This window comes from Argentina anserina, chromosome 2 (assembly GCF_933775445.1).
Source record: "Argentina anserina chromosome 2, drPotAnse1.1, whole genome shotgun sequence".
NCBI classification, from domain to species: Eukaryota; Viridiplantae; Streptophyta; class Magnoliopsida; order Rosales; family Rosaceae; genus Argentina; species Argentina anserina.
In genome coordinates this window covers 17,355,986-17,373,974 of record NC_065873.1, presented here as the reverse complement: position 1 = coordinate 17,373,974, position 17,989 = coordinate 17,355,986, and the positions used below count along the sequence as shown (strand labels likewise).

At 37.7% G+C, this 17,989-nt stretch overlaps 4 protein-coding genes across 5 annotated transcripts; 2 read left to right on the top strand and 2 right to left on the bottom strand.

Annotated features, from left to right (window-relative positions):
* Positions 1-173: 173 nt before the first annotated feature.
* LOC126784409 (uncharacterized) lies at positions 174-3,436 on the bottom strand. Of its 2 annotated transcripts, none has more exons than XM_050509875.1 (10): positions 3,340-3,436; positions 2,997-3,073; positions 2,658-2,771; positions 2,418-2,490; positions 2,072-2,139; positions 1,889-1,970; positions 1,486-1,569; positions 1,260-1,337; positions 726-845; positions 174-424 (listed from the first exon to the last, which is right to left on the bottom strand). In XM_050509875.1, the coding sequence occupies exons 2-10, from the start codon at positions 3,023-3,025 to the stop codon at positions 248-250; spliced, it is 825 nt and encodes a 274-aa protein (XP_050365832.1). In that variant the 5' UTR covers positions 3,026-3,073; positions 3,340-3,436; the 3' UTR covers positions 174-247. The 2 variants fall into 2 exon arrangements, with proteins under 2 accessions (XP_050365832.1, XP_050365831.1); XM_050509874.1 differs by having other exon boundaries at positions 2,658-2,737; positions 3,340-3,433.
* Positions 3,437-4,744: 1,308 nt separating this feature from the next.
* On the top strand, positions 4,745-5,916 carry LOC126784738 (uncharacterized). The gene is made up of 4 exons (XM_050510231.1): positions 4,745-5,057; positions 5,145-5,237; positions 5,542-5,661; positions 5,734-5,916. Exons 1-4 carry the CDS (start codon positions 4,754-4,756, stop codon positions 5,874-5,876), a joined length of 660 nt encoding a protein of 219 aa, XP_050366188.1. The 5' UTR covers positions 4,745-4,753; the 3' UTR covers positions 5,877-5,916.
* A 210-nt stretch (positions 5,917-6,126) lies between these two features.
* LOC126782516 (uncharacterized) lies at positions 6,127-9,975 on the bottom strand. The gene is made up of 5 exons (XM_050507773.1): positions 9,586-9,975; positions 7,756-8,994; positions 7,396-7,545; positions 7,135-7,312; positions 6,127-6,729 (listed from the first exon to the last, which is right to left on the bottom strand). The coding sequence occupies exons 1-5, from the start codon at positions 9,829-9,831 to the stop codon at positions 6,554-6,556; spliced, it is 1,989 nt and encodes a 662-aa protein (XP_050363730.1). The 5' UTR covers positions 9,832-9,975; the 3' UTR covers positions 6,127-6,553.
* Positions 9,976-10,817: 842 nt separating this feature from the next.
* LOC126783267 (uncharacterized) lies at positions 10,818-14,455 on the top strand. Its single transcript, XM_050508708.1, has 6 exons — positions 10,818-11,179; positions 12,584-12,645; positions 12,747-13,006; positions 13,433-13,507; positions 13,595-13,657; positions 14,198-14,455. Exons 1-6 carry the CDS (start codon positions 11,082-11,084, stop codon positions 14,240-14,242), a joined length of 603 nt encoding a protein of 200 aa, XP_050364665.1. The 5' UTR covers positions 10,818-11,081; the 3' UTR covers positions 14,243-14,455.
* The last annotated feature ends 3,534 nt before the right edge of the window (positions 14,456-17,989 follow it).

The following is a 17,989-nucleotide window of genomic DNA, read 5'->3' as shown; positions in this document are numbered from 1 at the left end:
AAGCTAATAAGGGGATGCAGGGCGGCCTTGAAAGGAAGTACTTATATTCTGTAATAAACTGCATTCATCTACGAACTCTTATTTTTTCACAGTAAAGTTCCTATAGGAAGCCAAGATGATCATATCGCTGTAAGATTTTAACAAGAAGCCCCTAGACTAATTCATGAATAGTGCATGATCAAGCCAGTTTCCCGTTCAAGTTTAAGATCTAAGTTAACTGAACTGGTATTACATTCTTCGCTTCGTACTACAGAAGGCCAAAGAAAGGGTTTGTCAATGCAGATTTCAGTTCAGAAGCAGCCGAGTACAATGTTGCCATGTCAACTTTATCACGAGCAAGATACAAAAATTCTCCTGCTTCAGTTCTCTCAAACCCACAGAGCTCAAGGAACTGTATTCCTCCAATCAAACTTCCAACTCTATCCTGTTCAAAAGTTACTACATCAGTTATATGAACAAAAAATGAATTTAGGTAAGATAAAAAAGCTGTTAGATGAGTTCTATACACTCTTGTTCTTTCTATTTTGTAATTAACATATATTTCATTGTATTGGTACTAGTACCACAGTACCACCCAAAACAATTTTAACAACTACACCTTACCACAGCATTCTAAATCTTCAGACAGCAGCCATTCCAGCATGACCATACTACTCTACACTATAGAATACTACTCACTCACTTAGAAAAAAAAAAAAAAAAGGCGCGTTGAGACGGTATCTTACCAGGAACGACGGATTACTGAGTCTAATCTTCCGGAATTTTTCTTGATCGGGATTCTTTGCAACATTTCCGACATAAGTCAGAAGAGTTTGGAAGGCTCGTTGTACTTTAGCATCATCATTCTAAATCCACCCAAATACAATCAAAAGATGGAAAAAATCAGCATACTGAAATTAAAACCTTCATACATTTTTCTTGATTTTTTTCCTTCATGATAAGCCCATAGTATTCTAGATTACTTGCCCAATTCTACATTTTTCAGCGTCCATACTCTAATAATCCTATTGGAATAGCAAAAAGTAACGTAGTTGTACAATTGGATAAAGCTCTGCTGAAGCTATTCCCTCAAACCATGATATATGATGACAATTATTTTAATCGCAGTTACATGCTATACAGTCATGGGAAAAATAATTTCTTATATATTATATTGTAACACGCCAGTATGAGCCCCTTTGACATTAATAAAAAGTTCCCGGGGTCATGTTTTGCCAGAAACATATAACAGATAACATGGAGGAAAGACTTTTATTCACCTTGTAGTTGCGCCTCAGAGACCTTAAACACTCTCTCATAAGTTCTGCCTTGGCAACAGATCGGACGGGCAATGATTTCTGCAAGTAGCAGGAAGTGAACATCAAGGATAGTTATATCCCTAATTCCAAGGAAGAAATATTTTTTCTTTAGTTTTATTTATTTATTTATAAAAAATGAGATGAATGAACATTTAAGAGTAAAGACATGATTAAAAAAATATAAAACCTGGATTTCCCCCCTCATAGGTATAGAACGTTCAGCGGATGCAGTGGGACTTGGTGGCAATCCAAGCTTAACTCTTCTTTCTAACTGTAATGGTATGCACATAGATTTGTAAATCAAATTCAACATTTTCAGACACTGTCAGGGAAAATTCAAGATCATTGAATGGATTACAACATTCATACTCAATCAGTACAGCAAATATCTCAGTATCATGGTAAGCGTAATAACTATTGGTATTGCAGTGAATTCTATCCTCAAAATTGTATTATTTTGGTACTAGGAAATAGGAATCATATATCAGAATCAAGAGGCCTGGGAGGAAGTGCTCCAGAACAAAAAATATGATCAAACCTGTACTCTGAACTAAATTCTTAAAGCAAAAATTAAAAGCGATGCAAGGCACCTTATCTTGTTCTAGTTTCCTGCGAATTTGCTCTCTTGCTCGTTTCTCTTCCTCTTTCTCAGAATTCCGAAAAGCTATATTACTGAGACATTGAAGTACTTATTTGATTGAGATCTCAAGATGATAACGGACTGAAGCAAAATACTTCACACGAAATTTTCAATAATCACTTATTTGACAGACCGTTTTCTTTCATTGTCTTCTAAGATGTGCTTTGCTTGCACAAGTTCCTTACCAGATCGAATCCTTTCCTGAAGCAAAAGCAGTTTAAAACCTTTACTTTAGTTACAGATCAAGAATACAGTAGAAACAAAGGAATGTAACTAGCATGTCCAACAAATAAGTAACCACTGTTTCAACTGCAACTTCAATAAAATCAAAACATCAACCTAATTAGTAGCCAAAACTGTTAAGACTGAAGAAAGTGTATGACCAGTTTATTATTGAAACATACCAGTTATATTATTTTGTCCTATTATTTTCCATTAAGGAAAAAAGGGAAACAATTTTGTACATAGAAGCACAATACCTTCTCCCTCTCTCGTTCCATTTGTAGTTCTAATTTCTTTTGTTCTTCTTTCCTCTTCTTGTGTATTTGATCCCTGAAGAGTTGTAATGGAAACAAAATTGGAACAGATGCATATACATAGATGCATATAGCTATAACTTAAACAAAAAAAAAACCATTTACAAATGAAATATTGGAGGACGAAGGGTTTATAAACTGAAAACTTGTAACTTGCAAACCCACAGACAATGAGAAAGTAACCTCAACATTTGTGCTTTCATTTTCATCGCCTCTGTGATGTAGAATGGCTCTGGAGATTCAATATCAATATCTACTGTTACCTGAGAATAGATGAACAGTTGAGCCAAGTAAATCCTGTGACAGGTTTGTGCATACAAAATGGTTTTAATGCCCTACCAAAATTAAAGATTGATACAGCTAGATCCTCTTATGTTAGACTTTTATTCATTTTAAGTTGAAATCTATAAACTGGCCGAACCAGCTACAGCTACAAGATAGATTTGTTTGTAATAATGGAATGACTAGAATCCATAAGCCATGAAAGAACCAAACACAAGCAATCAAAAAAATGAATCATACCAATGGCATTTGATCAATGTCCGGGTCATTCTCGTGATCAATGATCCAGTCTATACCAGCCTCTAAGCTAGCATTACCTGGTAAAACAACACAAGATTTACCATATTACCTGACTACAAAGTTCAAAGATATTAAACTTCATATAAGATTACGTTAATTGCAACAAAAAAAAAAACCCCCAATTTGAGAAGGCACAATAAACACCGAAAAGGAGCTCTGCAAACTTTCATAATAACATTAGCATAGTCCTAAATTTCAATTCCTCCAGAAGCTCACACTCAAGACTATAAATGCTAGAAATTAATATGTAAGCTAAAAATCCCAAACAATGAGATAAACCCACCTGAATAATGAAGTGCCCGAGTTGCCTGAGCAGTGGGAAATCCCATTGATTCAAGCTCTTGAAGCAATTTCTTGTTTACTCGAGGAACAGCCATACCTGTGTATTTGGGATTTGGTAATTGGAGGCCAAAGACAGATGGCGAGGTTTAAATGAATGGGGCTCAGAGAAGCCCCGCCAATGAAGCATTGTAATGATTGGAATGTCATTACAAGAAGTGTTCTGCAACCTATCTAACTTCACAGATATGAGTCTTCTGATTCCCAAATTTATACCTTTCGGCGTTATGGTTGTTACGAAAAGAATTCATCCACGTTGAAATTTTGAATTATAACAATTAATATAAGAACTGATATATTTTTTTTAACACAATAGAACTTGTCTACCCAAACATGCGTGGCGACAAATAAATCAGACACAGTAAGTTAACGGGTGTACTTTTTTTTTTTAGAAGTGAACTAGTGTACTTTTGATAATAGAAGCTATATGATTCAAAACCCAACTTGTGAAAACATCATTTGCGATCTCAACTCTAGAGTGCTAGTAAGTAGTAACTCATTTAGCCGCAACATTTACAACTAGAAATATTGACAAAGTGTGGTATTGAGGAAAACCCAAGGCTAGATTTTTCGTATTCAGTGAGATTTATCTCGTCTAGTGGTATTTTGATGTCTAAATTGATCTATGGCACCATCTAATGTTGCATAGTATGGTGTCGAACGAAAGATTTGATGCTCGAGTAAAAAAAATGTTTTGGGAGAGAATTGGTAAAGTGATTTCGGTAATAGTTTTTTGTGCCTAGTCTCTATGACGTTTTGGTTAAGTTAAAAAAAAGGTGGGTTTCTTTCATAGACAACCTAGTTGTAGAGGTACTGCATCAATTGCGATGTGGGTCGTGTAAATCTGATTATAAGGCGGCTCGAGTCATGTTGATACGGAGTGTGGATGTAACATGTGGGGATCGGGTTGGATCTACTATATATAACGCTTGACGTACAACAACTAGAGTTAGTGTTAATCTTTTCTTAGGTTGCCCTTAGACTTAGTGATTAGGCTGAGTCATTCTGGAGAATCTTGTGTACTATAGTAACCCGTATAGTACAAACAACTAATAATATTGTTCAACAAGTGTTTCGTAAGTCGAACTCTGAATAATTCGAATTTTAGTTTTATTTGATTTTATTTTCTATTAATTTTTTAAAACTAGTAATTAGGGTACAGAACTACAGATTGTACAAGCCCAAGACTAAAAGGATGAAAAGTGGTGACATTTTCCTTTCGGACTAAACTTGGCCCGACCCGTTCTTCGAAAGAGTTTCAGACACTTCGAGAAACCGTTGGAACTTGGAAGAACTTACACCACTCTCAAACAGCTGCTGCTTCTTTCATGTTTCATCCACAATCTCAACCCAACACAATGTCAGAAAACAAAGCCACAACCATCAACCTCTTCTGCCCGTCGGTGCCGAGCACAGCCCGAGTTCTGGTGGCACCGGCAGAGAGGCTGGACTTGGGTTCCATAGCTCGGACGTTTGGGGTCGACCCTTTGACGGTGAAGCTGAACGGCCACTTCATCAGCAGAGGAACCGACCTCGTGGCCTCCACAGTCACATGGAAGTCCCTCCTCTCTTTCTTCTCCGCCAAGGGACTCCCCACCGGCCAAAACCACGGCAGCCCGCTTGTCGTTGATGGCAAGCTCTGCAAAGTCGGCAACAAACGTAGTAAGTATATCTATGTACCAAGTTAACTTGTTGCTAATTAATGAGTATGATCCTATTTGGAAGCAAGATTGAATCTTGATTTTTCAGGAGGGCATGGTACTGTAAAGAATAATGGGTATGTGACTGAAGAGGAAGATAGTAAGCTGGTCAATAGTAAAAAGACGAAGACTAGTGTCCCGGGTAAGAAAGTTTGGTTCTTGATCTAACTTTTACCTCTTTTATTTGAGCATGCTTTACGTTCTTCTTGGTATTTATTACAATTTAGTAGCATCACAAGTTACTGAAGTTCCGGTTTTGGAAGTTAATCTGCGAGTAAGTAGCCTAGTCTTCATTTTTCACTGCACGTAACAATAGTGTGGAATTTGCTGGCTGCTGGCCTGCTGCTATCTCTCTGCTAATGTTTGCTTACAGTTTGATTTGTTTTGGCTGACCTTATTACCCAGTGAACCCGACCTCTTTTGTGTGTTTATGCATCTTTTACCAGGATGTGATGTGCTCAACAAAGACCCAATTAGCAAGAGAAAGCAATTTTGCTCCAAGAGAAAGCAATTGCGGGAAGATGTAAACTTGCTCAAGAAGCTAAAGATCAATGATACTAACCCAGGTACATGAATTGTTACAATCAGATTCTGGCTTGTTTCTGGTATTGCCGCGTGCTTAAAAATTTATTTTGCAGACATCCATGGAAGAACAAGATATCTATGCAACAATATCGCAAACACGAAATCCCAGTTCAGATGCAGCTACTTAAGTGGACGACTGAAGCGGATGAGAGAAGATGAAGCAGTCGAGGTTTCCCCATCCAAAAGAATGAGATGAAGCTTGCGTTGAAAATAGAAAGGCCCTTCGAAAGCATACAACCACGATGCCTGTCTATTGTTCTTGGTCTACGTTTTGTCTTCTAAATTTGTAGATTTTGAAAGGAATGATAGTGCAGATGGATCATGAGATTCATTTATTTCTTGCTTTGCATTCCAAATGCAGCATTCACAATCTTCATAAGTTTTATTCGCACAGCCAAAGATAAACAAACGAGTAGACAGAATTAAGAAGTATGACTCCTCGTTAATAGTCCCTCAAATTGAGCTGAACAAAACTGTCTAAAAATATTCAACTACAGAAAACAAGATTACTAAAAAGAGAAGACAAGCTAAAGTTATGATATTGAACAGCTATGGACATAGATGCAAAACCTGATTGAACACACTTTGGCTCCTACATTGAACATCTCCTACACTGCAAAACCTGATCACTCTAAGTTACAGGACCCTCGCATAATTGGTTGCCACAAGCAATCACAGCTTTCCCAAGCCTAATAAGTTAGTGTTTAGTCTCATGTCAACATCAGCAGATACAACTGGGGGAACCTAAGGGATAGTATTCAAGGTTTTGAACCCAAGTTCTGCCCCTCGCATAATTAGGGGTCCGTAATTTGGAAGATGATATAGTACAGTAAAGGACCTAACTGGCACCTATTGTACAGTGCAGTAGACTGATTAACCATAATAAACTTGCCAAATTACAGCAATACCGGCCACTAGTATGATGAATCCTAGCTTTAAAAGGCTGGTGGATGATGAAGTGGAGGTTGACTCAACCGGCTCCAATGGTCTTCCAGTGATCTTGGCATAGAGTTTAAATAGCAGCTGACGAAGCAGACCATGCTCCTTCTCTGCAATTAAATGATAGAAGATGTAAATTGTAAGCAAAAAACTGCATCAGCTACTTAATGACAGAGTAACAATCATATTTCAGTCTTAGAGGGAGGAGTATGAGTCCATTTTCTGATGAGATCCAAGGGCACAATCGCTAAACCATGTCTCTAAGCAGTAACTACAAACCAAAATAACTGCAACAAGAATCTATAAGATGGTCCAAGCAGCTTTGCAGGGATAAAAATCAAACTTAGATGGTCTGCATAGAAAGTATATAAAATATGTTTCATAGATTTGCCACTTTTGTTGTTGATTTTAACCGTGTTCTAAAACCATGTGATTGCTTTCACTCAGTAATTCAATAATATACCATAACAAAATTGCAGTTGACTGTAATGTTTCATTTTAAGATTAAAGGGTACCTTTCTTCTCCAATCTTTCCTCCTCACCAATTCGTCTTCGAAGTACATTAAGCAGAGAGCCAAAATACAAAGCACATACAGTACATGTAATGGTGATAACATTGTATGGCATGCTAAAATCCGGAGTTGTCAACGGTACAAGCAGTACTTCTGTGTATGCCAGAATTGCACTATTTTCCTACACAAATATAGTGTATCATAGGTATAAACATACTTATATAAGAGAGACATGCAACCAAGAGTATATAGTGGCTAGTATACCTCAAATTTTGATAAGATGGCAGACTTATCCGAAGAATCACCTTTCAAGAACTGCATACTTGCACGGAAGTTGGGAAAGCTTATTATGGCTGATGGAATATCAAACCCCTGATTGGCATCTGGAGGATATTCATCAATATGCAAAAACCCCTACAAAGATATAAATAATGCATAAGATACCTAACTATTAAAGGGGAAATTTTAGCACATTCAATTCTGGTCTATATTCAAAGCACAAAAGATGATACAGAAGTTCCTGTCACCCATGCTTCAGCAACCACTATTTTAGCCTTTAATTTTATATAACCTTTCATGCAAAGAAGTTAAAAGACAATGTCAAAAGAAAAGACCACAGCATACCTTATCATAGTCTAAAGTAAGTGCAGCCGATTTCATTTCACAGGGGAATTTCAAAAGCATCTCCATAACCCCAGGCGATAACTTGTCTACAGAGGGAGAAACACGCATCTTTTCAACAACATCTGAAACTGCTCGAGGTTGTTCATTAACAAATACTTGCAGTGTATGAAAGTAAACCTTGATATACCAGGGTACAACTTGGAAAACTTTCACTTCCAATTTGCACTTGCCTCCACTCGTGTCAGCATGCAACATCTCATCAGTCAATTCCGTAGATCTCAAAGATATTGCAATAGCCCCCCTTTCATTCCCACTTCCCATCAAGAACCTACTAACATGTAATGGTGCTTTCTGACAGGACCAAGCTACAGGAACCTTCCAAGTTAGGCCTAAATCAAAAGGCCCAGATTCATTGTACTTGTCAATGGAAAATTCATACAGAACAGATGGCTTCTTTTTTTCAACAGCTTTAAAATCTTTTAACACCCTATCAGGGTCAACAGATACTTCAAAGCAATCGTTTCTCCTAGCACCTTCAGATACATATTTATCAGCACTAGATATCTTATTTTCTTTCTGCAAACTATCCAGTTCAGCAACTAGACTTCCATCTAGCTGAAGGTATACAATGGAAGATTTGGCAAGAACACATCTACCACTGATCTTCCTTCCAAAAATTGAAGTCAACGACCAGCTGGGTTGCAATTTTGTCTCATGAGAATAGATCTCCATAGTTCTCTGACTAGAAGGTTTTACAACCACTGTGAGTGTTTGTTCCAGGACAATTCCAGAGTCACTTGATGTCAAACGTAATCGCTGTGAATGATAAAATCCCTTGTAGACAGATGGTCTATCCATTAATGTCGAGAGACCAGCTTTATCTCGACAGGGAAGGAGCTTTAGCCAGGGTGTTAGGTTCTCAGTGCAAACAGCCTCACGGGGCAGTGAACCATACCTAAGGTTGCCTGAATCTGGGCGATAACCCCAATCAGGAGCAGAATATGCTGTAGAAGATTCTAGAAAGTTGATTGAAGCACAAAAGAGACCTGAAAGAGCATGGGTCAAATTTTTCCAGGAAGCATCAACCTGCTCATGAGGGACATCAAAAACAGCCCACAACTCAACTCCCGGAGGTTTGGCATTGCTGCTTGATACAGGATCAAACCCACCCCACTGATCATAATTCCAGCGACCTTGTGTGAAAGATAACTCCATTTCCTTAACATGAAATTTATGAACCTGTGCAACGAACACTATCGCTCAAGTTATTCAGTGGCTTAAATACTGCCCACATTCTCATAATCACATAACAGAACAATATAAGAAAATTGAACAGGTCGGTTTTGCTATGCAAGTAGACTGTAGAGCCCCTAAATGTGAAAATATATTCACCACAATGCAGGTTGTTCTAAAAGAACTAAGCAAAACAAATCTTAAATTCAATAATAGTTAATACCGAACGCCATATAGATTGAGCTTTATCAACTATCACGCCATCAACACATTCAGATCACATAAACTGCTACAGAACTATGGTTACCAAACCTCAAACTTGCTCTTACTTAAATCTAGTTTCATATTAGTATTAACATCATACATAGCCATATTTATTCTTAATTCAGAAACTAGACGAGAACCGATACAAAATGAACACTCCAGACCCTAAATTTGATATCTTCAGTGTGCAACCAAAAACCCTAAAACTTGGCATCCAAACCTAAAGCTGAAAACTTTCCAAGCTCACTACCTCAGACACCTTAACTACACAAAACCCAGAAACCAAGATCCAAAATCAACCTTAAAAACGTTAAGAGGTAAGGAATGAGTTACCAGCTGAGAAATGGCTTTGGGGAAGAGATGGTGGTGGCGGCCATTGGAGGTGGACTGAGGGGCTCGGCTCTGGAAGTGGAAGTGGGCGAGCACTTTCCGATCCGGCAGTGGCCTGAGAAGCAACTCCTCGGAGAAATCTTCGCCGGCGGAGGATCCTGAGGCGGCTTGGGATTGAGAAATTGAGGGGAGGAGAAGGAAGAGGGAGAGTAGGAGGAGGGGTCTGAGAAGAAGGAAGAGAAAGGCCATATGGAGATGGTGAAGACTATGAATCGGAGTGTGGGTTATGGGATATAGTCCGCCATGGAAGCATAGATTGTTTGGTCAGTGAGAGACTCTCTCTACTCTGCTAATGACTGCGATTCTGCGAAGCAAATGCCAAAACGTTTTGACGCGGCGAGGGTCCAATCTCGATGTTTTTGCTTTTATGTTACTACTAGGGTGTATATGTAAATTCCTTTTTACCAATTAACAGTAATAATCAGCTGGTAAAAATATATCTTGGTTGAAACTTGGAAGTGAAAAATCCCAATAATGTTGGGACATAACACATATGACTGGTATGAGATACTTTCTACTTGATGTGTTCTACGTCTCCCCATGACCTTTACTTCATTCATAAAGCTATGATAGTCATGCATTCATATACGATTTTCATAATTTACATATAAAGTGATGACTTTCATTGTTACATTAGTTGGCTATGCTATTCTTAAAAATGCATACAAGCTATTTATAATTAGATTTAAAACCACTTATTTCTTGAATATGTGTAACGGTAGATAACGACCCTATTGTTCCGATGGAGAGAAGAACCTACAAATTAGCTTTTCGGGCAATTTTCAAACAAATAATTTCAACGAAATCTCTATGTAGAGCAATAATCTTCATTAACACAAAAGTTAGCTCGGTAAACCTGCAATATATCGCCAGTATTGTCAATAGTGAATTCATAAATGATTCATGAACACCCCCAAATGACTAGATCTTATAGTGGCACCAATTAAATGACTTTTTGGTTTTGCTAAAGTCCATCAGGCCAACGTCGTAATTGTCTCATTTTAGATTTGTGTTAGCCTAGAGATAAAATCTAACAAGAAAAAGTAAATTAAGAAAGCAATACATACGGTCGAGTGATCGAGTTGATGCTTAACCTCTCTTTCTTTTAAAAAAAAAGAAAAAGTAAAGAGAGAAAAAAATGAGTCGAATCGAGTGAAACCCGAGACGCCCGAGTTTAACCCTCTCCCTCCCAGAAGCGGCTTTTCTTCTCAATCAAAATATCTGTCACTCGCTTTTTCTCTCTCTCTCTCTCTAATCGGATTCCATCTTCTTGCGAAGCGAGGCTTAGGGTTTCTTCTCTCTCGCCCCCTTTCCCTCTCTCTATTCACGAACACAAATTGAACCACCGTTCTTTCCAATTCGTCTTCCCCTCGTTTAAGCCCACCTTACCTTCTAGGCTTTGGGGATTTAGGGTTTGCAGTAGTACCTAACTCACCAAGATGTACGCTGATCGTGAAGAAGCTGACGCCAAGAGGTCAATTAAAGAGCGTCTCAATGGCAACTTCACCAGAGATCGTCGGCAACTCGCCGGCAAAAGGTGAGCAAAACTTTCTCAGGCTTCAAATTAATGTCTTTGAAATTGTGATTGTGGGTTTTTGGATATTGCTTTTATTTGGAGTTGAATTTAGTTTTTTCTGTATTGCAAATTGTTAATGTGTCTGAAATATTCGATGGATTATAGCTGAGCATCTCCAACAGTGATAGCTATTCTTAAGCTAATTCAATTCTCAACACATAAATATAGTTTAGCTAGAGCTATTTTCTCTTTCCTCCCTAACTATATTTAACTAGAACTTTTAGCTAAAGTTAAATCTAACTTTTAAATAGCTAGTCTGATGGAGGTAAAAATTATCATAAACTTTGTTAAAAAGCCAAATTTTGTCAAGATAGCTAGTCTTTTGGAGATTAGATATTGATTTAGCAAAGATTTCATTGGATTGGAGATCGATACTGAGATGTCAATTGGTGTTTAAACTCCATTTATATCTTACTGTTGTGATTCTCGAAATCGGATTTAAAAGTCAAATTGGATGCTATCTGACTCCTCTAACTGTAATTTTAGTACTTTTCATGTTGTGAAAGCTTCAGATTTTATTTATGAAAATTGAACTTTTATACTGATGGTTGTCATGATATGGTACTTTGGGGATTAATCTGGTCCCTACTATTAACACTTGACATTCGATATCAGCTTTATTGTATTAGTTCAATTTTGATATAATTGTAGATGGATTATACCTAAGTGAACGCAGTGAGGAGTAGATATAGTGAGCAATAGGTGCCAGAACTAGGAACTATCCAGTGTCGGTGACGTAAAGTTCCAGTTCAACACCAAAGTTTAGATATTGATTGGCAAAACTTTCATTCAGATTGAATGATGATAAGAATGCAAGTAGGTTATAATGAGATGCCACTTGGAAACGGTGTTCACCTCCACATATCTCTCATCATTGTGATTTTTAAATCGGATTTGGAATTAAAATTGGATATGATGACTTGTCTAAATTTTGTGTTAACTGTAATGTTAGTACTTTTACATTGCAAAAACTTCAGAGTTGATTTTCTTTGTCACTTGTGAATAGATGATTCTTGAACTGCTCTACTGATGGTTGTAAAAATATTATGAACATCTGTTACTCTGGGTTTAAATATGGTCGCTGTTATGAAATCTTCAGATCAATATCTGCTTTATTATATCAGTATATAGTTCAATCTTGGTGAAAGCTTTGTAGCTAGAAAGCTGCTGCATTTAGTGTTGCAAGGTTGCACTCACCAGATGCTGATGAGAAAATGCTGGGAATGCATTTTGTTAGAATAATTTTTGCCATGGGAACACACTGCTGGTTGTGCTCTGATTTGAGTGTGGATATGTTAATGCTTAATGGTAGTTGAGTTTTAAGCCCAAAGCTTTGTAATTGAGATGAAGGCACATCATTTTCAGGCAGAGACAAGATGACAAGTGGGAGCATGATCTTTATGATGATAATGAACCTCAATTATCAAGTATGGACCTTTGCATTTGTACTTGAAGTTGCAGCTATTTTTATTTGATTCCAGTAAATCATCTTTTGTAGTAGTTGACTTTGTGCTGATATCTTTTGAAGATCGCAAAGCTGGGGACCTACGTTTGAAGCTTCAGAGGAAAAATTTTAAACAGACATCTGGAACAAGATCTGTTTCAGGTGTAAGAGACCTACGGGAAAAGCTATCTGGTACTATGAAGCCACAACCAGTGAATGCCGATCCACCAAGGTCCAAAGTAGAGGCTGCTAAATCAGTGAGGAGAACCGTTGCTGTTGCAGTACCTGCACCAGAGACTCACAAAGTTGCCAACACAACATCTAGCAAAAAGGCTTCAAAAAAGGCACAAATTCTTTGATTTTCATTCATCACATACTGATCTCATATACAGCTAACACGTGGTGTGTTTGATATTTGAGATGGTCCCTTGAGGCTTCATTGGACATCTAATGTTGATAACAAAAATTTAACATAGGTTGGAATGAACAGGAGTTAACTGAAGATATGTTAACTATTCTACTATGGGGGTAGTTTCCTTAAAGAATCTCTTGTTTTCATATCTGTTTGACCATTTTTCTTTGCTGCTTCTGTTTGTTTATTACCCACTTTTAGGAGGCACAGCATGGATACTATTAGTTTTTATAAAATGCTATTGTTAGACTGAACTACTGTCTATTCCAATATATCATCCTTAGACTGGCCCACAAAACAAGATGCACACTAGTTATTGTAATTTCTGCCTTATATGATCAATCTGTCTTTCATGCAGGTTGGGACTTCTGTGGACGAGTTTTTGACGTCCTTGGATCTTGAAAAGTATTGCATTACATTTCAAGCAGAGGAAGTAAGCATGATAGTTTTAATCTTTTAACCACCTCTTTTTGGGGAATATTTCTTACTTTCCACTTATTAATTTGACATGCTTATGTAGGTCGATATGACGGCACTTGTGCACATGACTGATGAGGATCTCAAGGCTCTAGGAATACCAATGGTAATCTCGAGAAACTCGCTAGAATTCTTAGAAGATTATTACAAACATCATTCTTGAAAGATAATTACAAACATTATATTACAACGTCACCATGCCAAACAATTTCTTTCCAACAGCATGAAATCCGAAAACATGAGTCTGCATGAACATAATTGTTCCTAAATATGTGTGTATCTGTGCTGGCTTTACAGTGCTCAACTTTGTTTCAATATGCCACCATAGTAGAAATTGTTGTAGATACAACTCATATTTCGAATCTGCTAGAGTGACAATATTCATCTTTAGAAGCATTCCATCTTCACAGTAATGGTGAGGATTGTGTTCAGGGGTTTGGATCAAATGCTAATTCTGTCACCTTACTTTCTGCATATTCCAACAGAAGACAGTGTGTGTTATATATAGATTTTCAAAATAGATTGGGTTCTGCTATTCCAGTTTCTATTGCTTGCTAAGTCATAGAAAATGTACCAGGAGTTGGTTTTGACGAGTTTTGTCTTTGCTTGCTTGCTTTGAGCTAACTGTTTTGACTTTGGGTTTCAGGGTCCCAGGAAAAAGATCCTTTTGGCATTGGAATCAAGAGTGTGACAGTTGAGGGTGTGGATAGTTTATGTGCACAATCTCATGGTGTTTATTATGACTTAATCTAGTAGATCTTTTGATTGGTATCAACCTGCGTGTAATATTTTCTTTTACCCCGCCTTCCATTTTGTTTTTACTCTAGTTGCAATGCTGTAAGGCCTCAATGAGCTCATTATTTATATAAACATCGTTAAATTTTAGCTTCAAACATCTGGAAAATTAGAAAAAAAGTTAACTGAATTTATTGCCTGTGTCTCTTCTTCCGAACTCCACCACACTTGAGTGGTTCTTTAGTTCTTCTAATGTAGGGATATCAATTAACCATCTGAGATGGGAATCTGTTGCACCTTTGATCATGATATTCTTTAGTGTGTTTCACTGTTTGGCCAAAATGATGGTGGTGTGGCACATAGATATAGCGGCTAGAATTTTGAGACGTGTTTTCTTGGTAGAAAGTAGACATTTAATGATATGGTCGTATTACAAGAGACGTTTTGTCCCCTAGAACATACAGTTCGAACACAACATTATACATATATACCAACAATGAAGCTCAGGTAAAGGATCTAGAACATTGTTTCCTTTATGTTCAATTTCTAAATTGTTCTTTTTATCATTCAGTCCATAAAGTGATACAACACAAAGCCCTCTAAACGCTGGTCCAATTCTCAAGTCTCACCTCTAAGCCCTCTCAATTGAGTTTTCAGAATTGAGCATGTAAACGAGGGTGTTCCATATTCCCTCCACATGTGCAGATCCTTCAGCCGGTTCAACTCTTGAATCTCACCTCGAGATGTTTTCTGCGAAAACTGATCAGATAATTTGAAGTCGGTTGGATCCCTTAACTGTTATCAATCAACAGTATGTTCCAGATAAACACTAATCATAAACATATTAAAGGCTAAACGATTGAAAATGGACGTGCTGGAACCAAAGGGTTGACAAGCCAAGCGCATCTAAAAAAATTCTCTTTCTTTTTTTATATTTTTTTTTAATAAAAATTAGAAAGAGACTCCTGGTTTCTAGATACACCCACATTCACAAAAGAGAAAAACCAAATAAAATTTTTAATTGAAAAAACAAACAAATAAAACCTAAAATACGATATTATTTTGTTCTCCTGTTTTTTAGGGCAAGCAGCGGAAGTTACGGGTTCGAAATATAATCCTTGTTAGACCTGGATTGTAATACCATTACCTGTGTGAAATGGATTGACTCATTGACATGCATATGAGTTGCCATATAATGGTGGCGGAGAATTAGAAACTCTAAATCTAGGCCTAATATATACCCCAGTCCTGGTGACAGTAGTGAACTACTTGCAATGTATGTATTCAATCGTGTCTTTCTGATCAAGAAATCTCTCAAAGCTTCAAAAAAATTTCATCTCCAGAATCTCTTCATTAAATCCCTAGAGATCTTCTACCTTTCTCCCATCAAGAAGACAACTTTCTTTTCTTGAGGATTTCCTGATTTGATCGGCTTATGGCGTTCTCGTGCGTTCCTCGTCTCAACCTTCCATCAGGTTTCAAGTTTCTTCCAACTAATTGTTAAACAGCGACAAGCGTGGCCCGTGGACCAACTGTACCGATATTGTCCCAACTTAGCCACCTCACAGGTGTTGGGTTTTAATCACAAAAGGCCTCGGTACAATTAGGTATTATCCACTCACTTATAAGCTTTATTTTATTTGTCACTTCTTAGATGTGGGATCTCTCCTCTCCAACACGCCCCCTCACGTGCAACCTAATTTTTAGGTCTGCACGTGACAAATTAACATCCCACACACTGGGATAAAATAAACCAAGGTCCAGTAACCAACGACACTTGGTGACCATCCAATTGGAAAACCCTCCGATGACATGATAATGGCACCCATCATGGGCCCATGACAAAGTGGCACCCAACTCGAGTCCATACACAAATTGGAAGCGCGACTGGAGAGGGACCCGCTCTGATACCAACTGGAATTATATTGATTATTGCTTAATGAATTCATACACAGATTTAACAAATATATAGCCTAATCTAACACTAATTACTCTGTGATTTGCGCCGGATTCACGCCGACACCCCCCCTTAAGTTGGTGCATACATATCAACCATGCCAAACTTGCTAAGTGAATCATAAAAACTCATTTTGTGAGCATATCGGCAAGTTGCTCTTCTGTAGAAACAAAAAGAAAACTAATGATCTTCGCGTCTATCTTCTCTTTTATAAAGTGACAATCAACCTTCACATGTTTTGTACGATCATGTTGCACATGATTATGTGAAATATCAATGGCTGTCTTGTTGTCACAGTACAGCTGCATAGCACATTTAGGCTTAATACCCAAATCTTGTAGCAAATTTCTAAGCCATAACAATTCGCACACTCCCTGAGCCATACCTTTGTATTCTGCTTCACCACTAGATCATGCTACCATCTTTTATTTCTTACTCTTCCATGTAAAAAGATTACCCCCAACAAAGGTAAGGTACCCTGATGTGGATCTCCGATCTGTAATATTTCCAACCCAGTCTGCATATGTGAAGCCACAAATTTCAAGGATATTATTGTGATTAGAGAACATTACTCCTCTCCTCGGAGCTGACTTCAAGTACCTCAAAATCCTTACAACATCATCCATGTGGTCCTCACTGGGATTATGCATGAACTTACTCACTATACTTATTGCATACGCAACATCTGGTCTGGTATGTGATAGATAAATTAGGCGTCCAACTAGCCTCTGATAACAAGGTTTTTCAGTAGGGACTTGATCTGGGTACTCTGCTAACCGATGGTTTTGCTCAATAGGAGTATCAATGGGAGTGCAGTCCAACATACATGTCTCTGTTAGTAGATCAAGAATGTACTTCCTCTGTCACATATAGATACCTTCACTTTCTCAGGCTACTTCAATGCCTAAGAAGTACTTGAGTGTACTTAGGTCCATCATCTCAAACTCTGTGGCAAGCAGTTTATGTAATCTATCAACCTTAACAGTATCATTCATAGTAACTACCATATCATCAACATTTATAATTAGGGTTGTTATCTTCTCTTGTTGATGTTTGAGAAATAACGTGTGGTCTGAATTACTCTGTCTATAGCCAATTTTCCTCATGAATTGTAAGAATCTTCCAAACCAATCACGAGATGATTGTTTAAGACCATACAAAGACTTTCTCAATCTGCATACAGAGGTAGTTGGAGAAGCGACCACATATCCAGGCGGAAGATCCATATATACTTCCTCTGTTAGTTCTCTATGAAGAAATGCATTCTTAACATCAAACTGCCTAAGTGGCCAGTTCAAGTTAGCAATGATAGAGAGCAATACCCGGATAGTGTTTATTTTTGCAACAGGTGCAAATGTCTCATCATAGTCTATGCCATATGTCTGGATGAACCCCTTCACTACTAGGCATGATTTATACCGGCTTACTGACCCATCTAGATTATGCTTCACTATAAACACCCAACGACATGTTACAGCCTTCTTGCCATATGGTGGATGTACAAGCTCCCAAGTATTGTTCTTTTGTAATGCTTTCATCTCTTTCTCCATTGCTTTCCTCCATTTTGGATCTCTCAATGCATCCTGCACTTTGTTAGGTACTGATACAGTAGATATTTGATTCACAAATGACTCATATGACTTAGATAATCTTTTGGTAGATATAAAATTTGCCACAGGATACTTGGCTTTAGTCTGAAAGGTATGTTCATATTTTTTTGTTGGTTGACCCCGAGTAGACATATTT

Coding starts and splice junctions, on each gene's coding strand:
- LOC126784409 (XM_050509874.1), bottom strand. CDS start 3,433: ATGGCTGTTCCTCGAGTAAACAAGAAATTGCTTCAAGAGCTTGAATCA. Junction 3,074..3,339: donor TCGGGCACTTCATTATTCAG/GTGGGTTTATCT, acceptor TTGTTTTACCAG/GTAATGCTAGCTTAGAGGCT. Junction 425..725: donor TCAGTAATCCGTCGTTCCTG/GTAAGATACCGT, acceptor ACTTTTGAACAG/GATAGAGTTGGAAGTTTGAT.
- LOC126784738 (XM_050510231.1), top strand. CDS start 4,754: ATGTCAGAAAACAAAGCCACAACCATCAACCTCTTCTGCCCGTCGGTG. Junction 5,058..5,144: donor CAAAGTCGGCAACAAACGTA/GTAAGTATATCT, acceptor TTGATTTTTCAG/GAGGGCATGGTACTGTAAAG. Junction 5,238..5,541: donor GACGAAGACTAGTGTCCCGG/GTAAGAAAGTTT, acceptor ATCTTTTACCAG/GATGTGATGTGCTCAACAAA.
- LOC126782516 (XM_050507773.1), bottom strand. CDS start 9,831: ATGGCCTTTCTCTTCCTTCTTCTCAGACCCCTCCTCCTACTCTCCCTC. Junction 8,995..9,585: donor CCAAAGCCATTTCTCAGCTG/GTAACTCATTCC, acceptor TTCGTTGCACAG/GTTCATAAATTTCATGTTAA. Junction 7,546..7,755: donor TTACTTTAGACTATGATAAG/GTATGCTGTGGT, acceptor ATATCTTTGTAG/GGGTTTTTGCATATTGATGA.
- LOC126783267 (XM_050508708.1), top strand. CDS start 11,082: ATGTACGCTGATCGTGAAGAAGCTGACGCCAAGAGGTCAATTAAAGAG. Junction 11,180..12,583: donor CGGCAACTCGCCGGCAAAAG/GTGAGCAAAACT, acceptor CATCATTTTCAG/GCAGAGACAAGATGACAAGT. Junction 13,007..13,432: donor GCAAAAAGGCTTCAAAAAAG/GCACAAATTCTT, acceptor TCTTTCATGCAG/GTTGGGACTTCTGTGGACGA.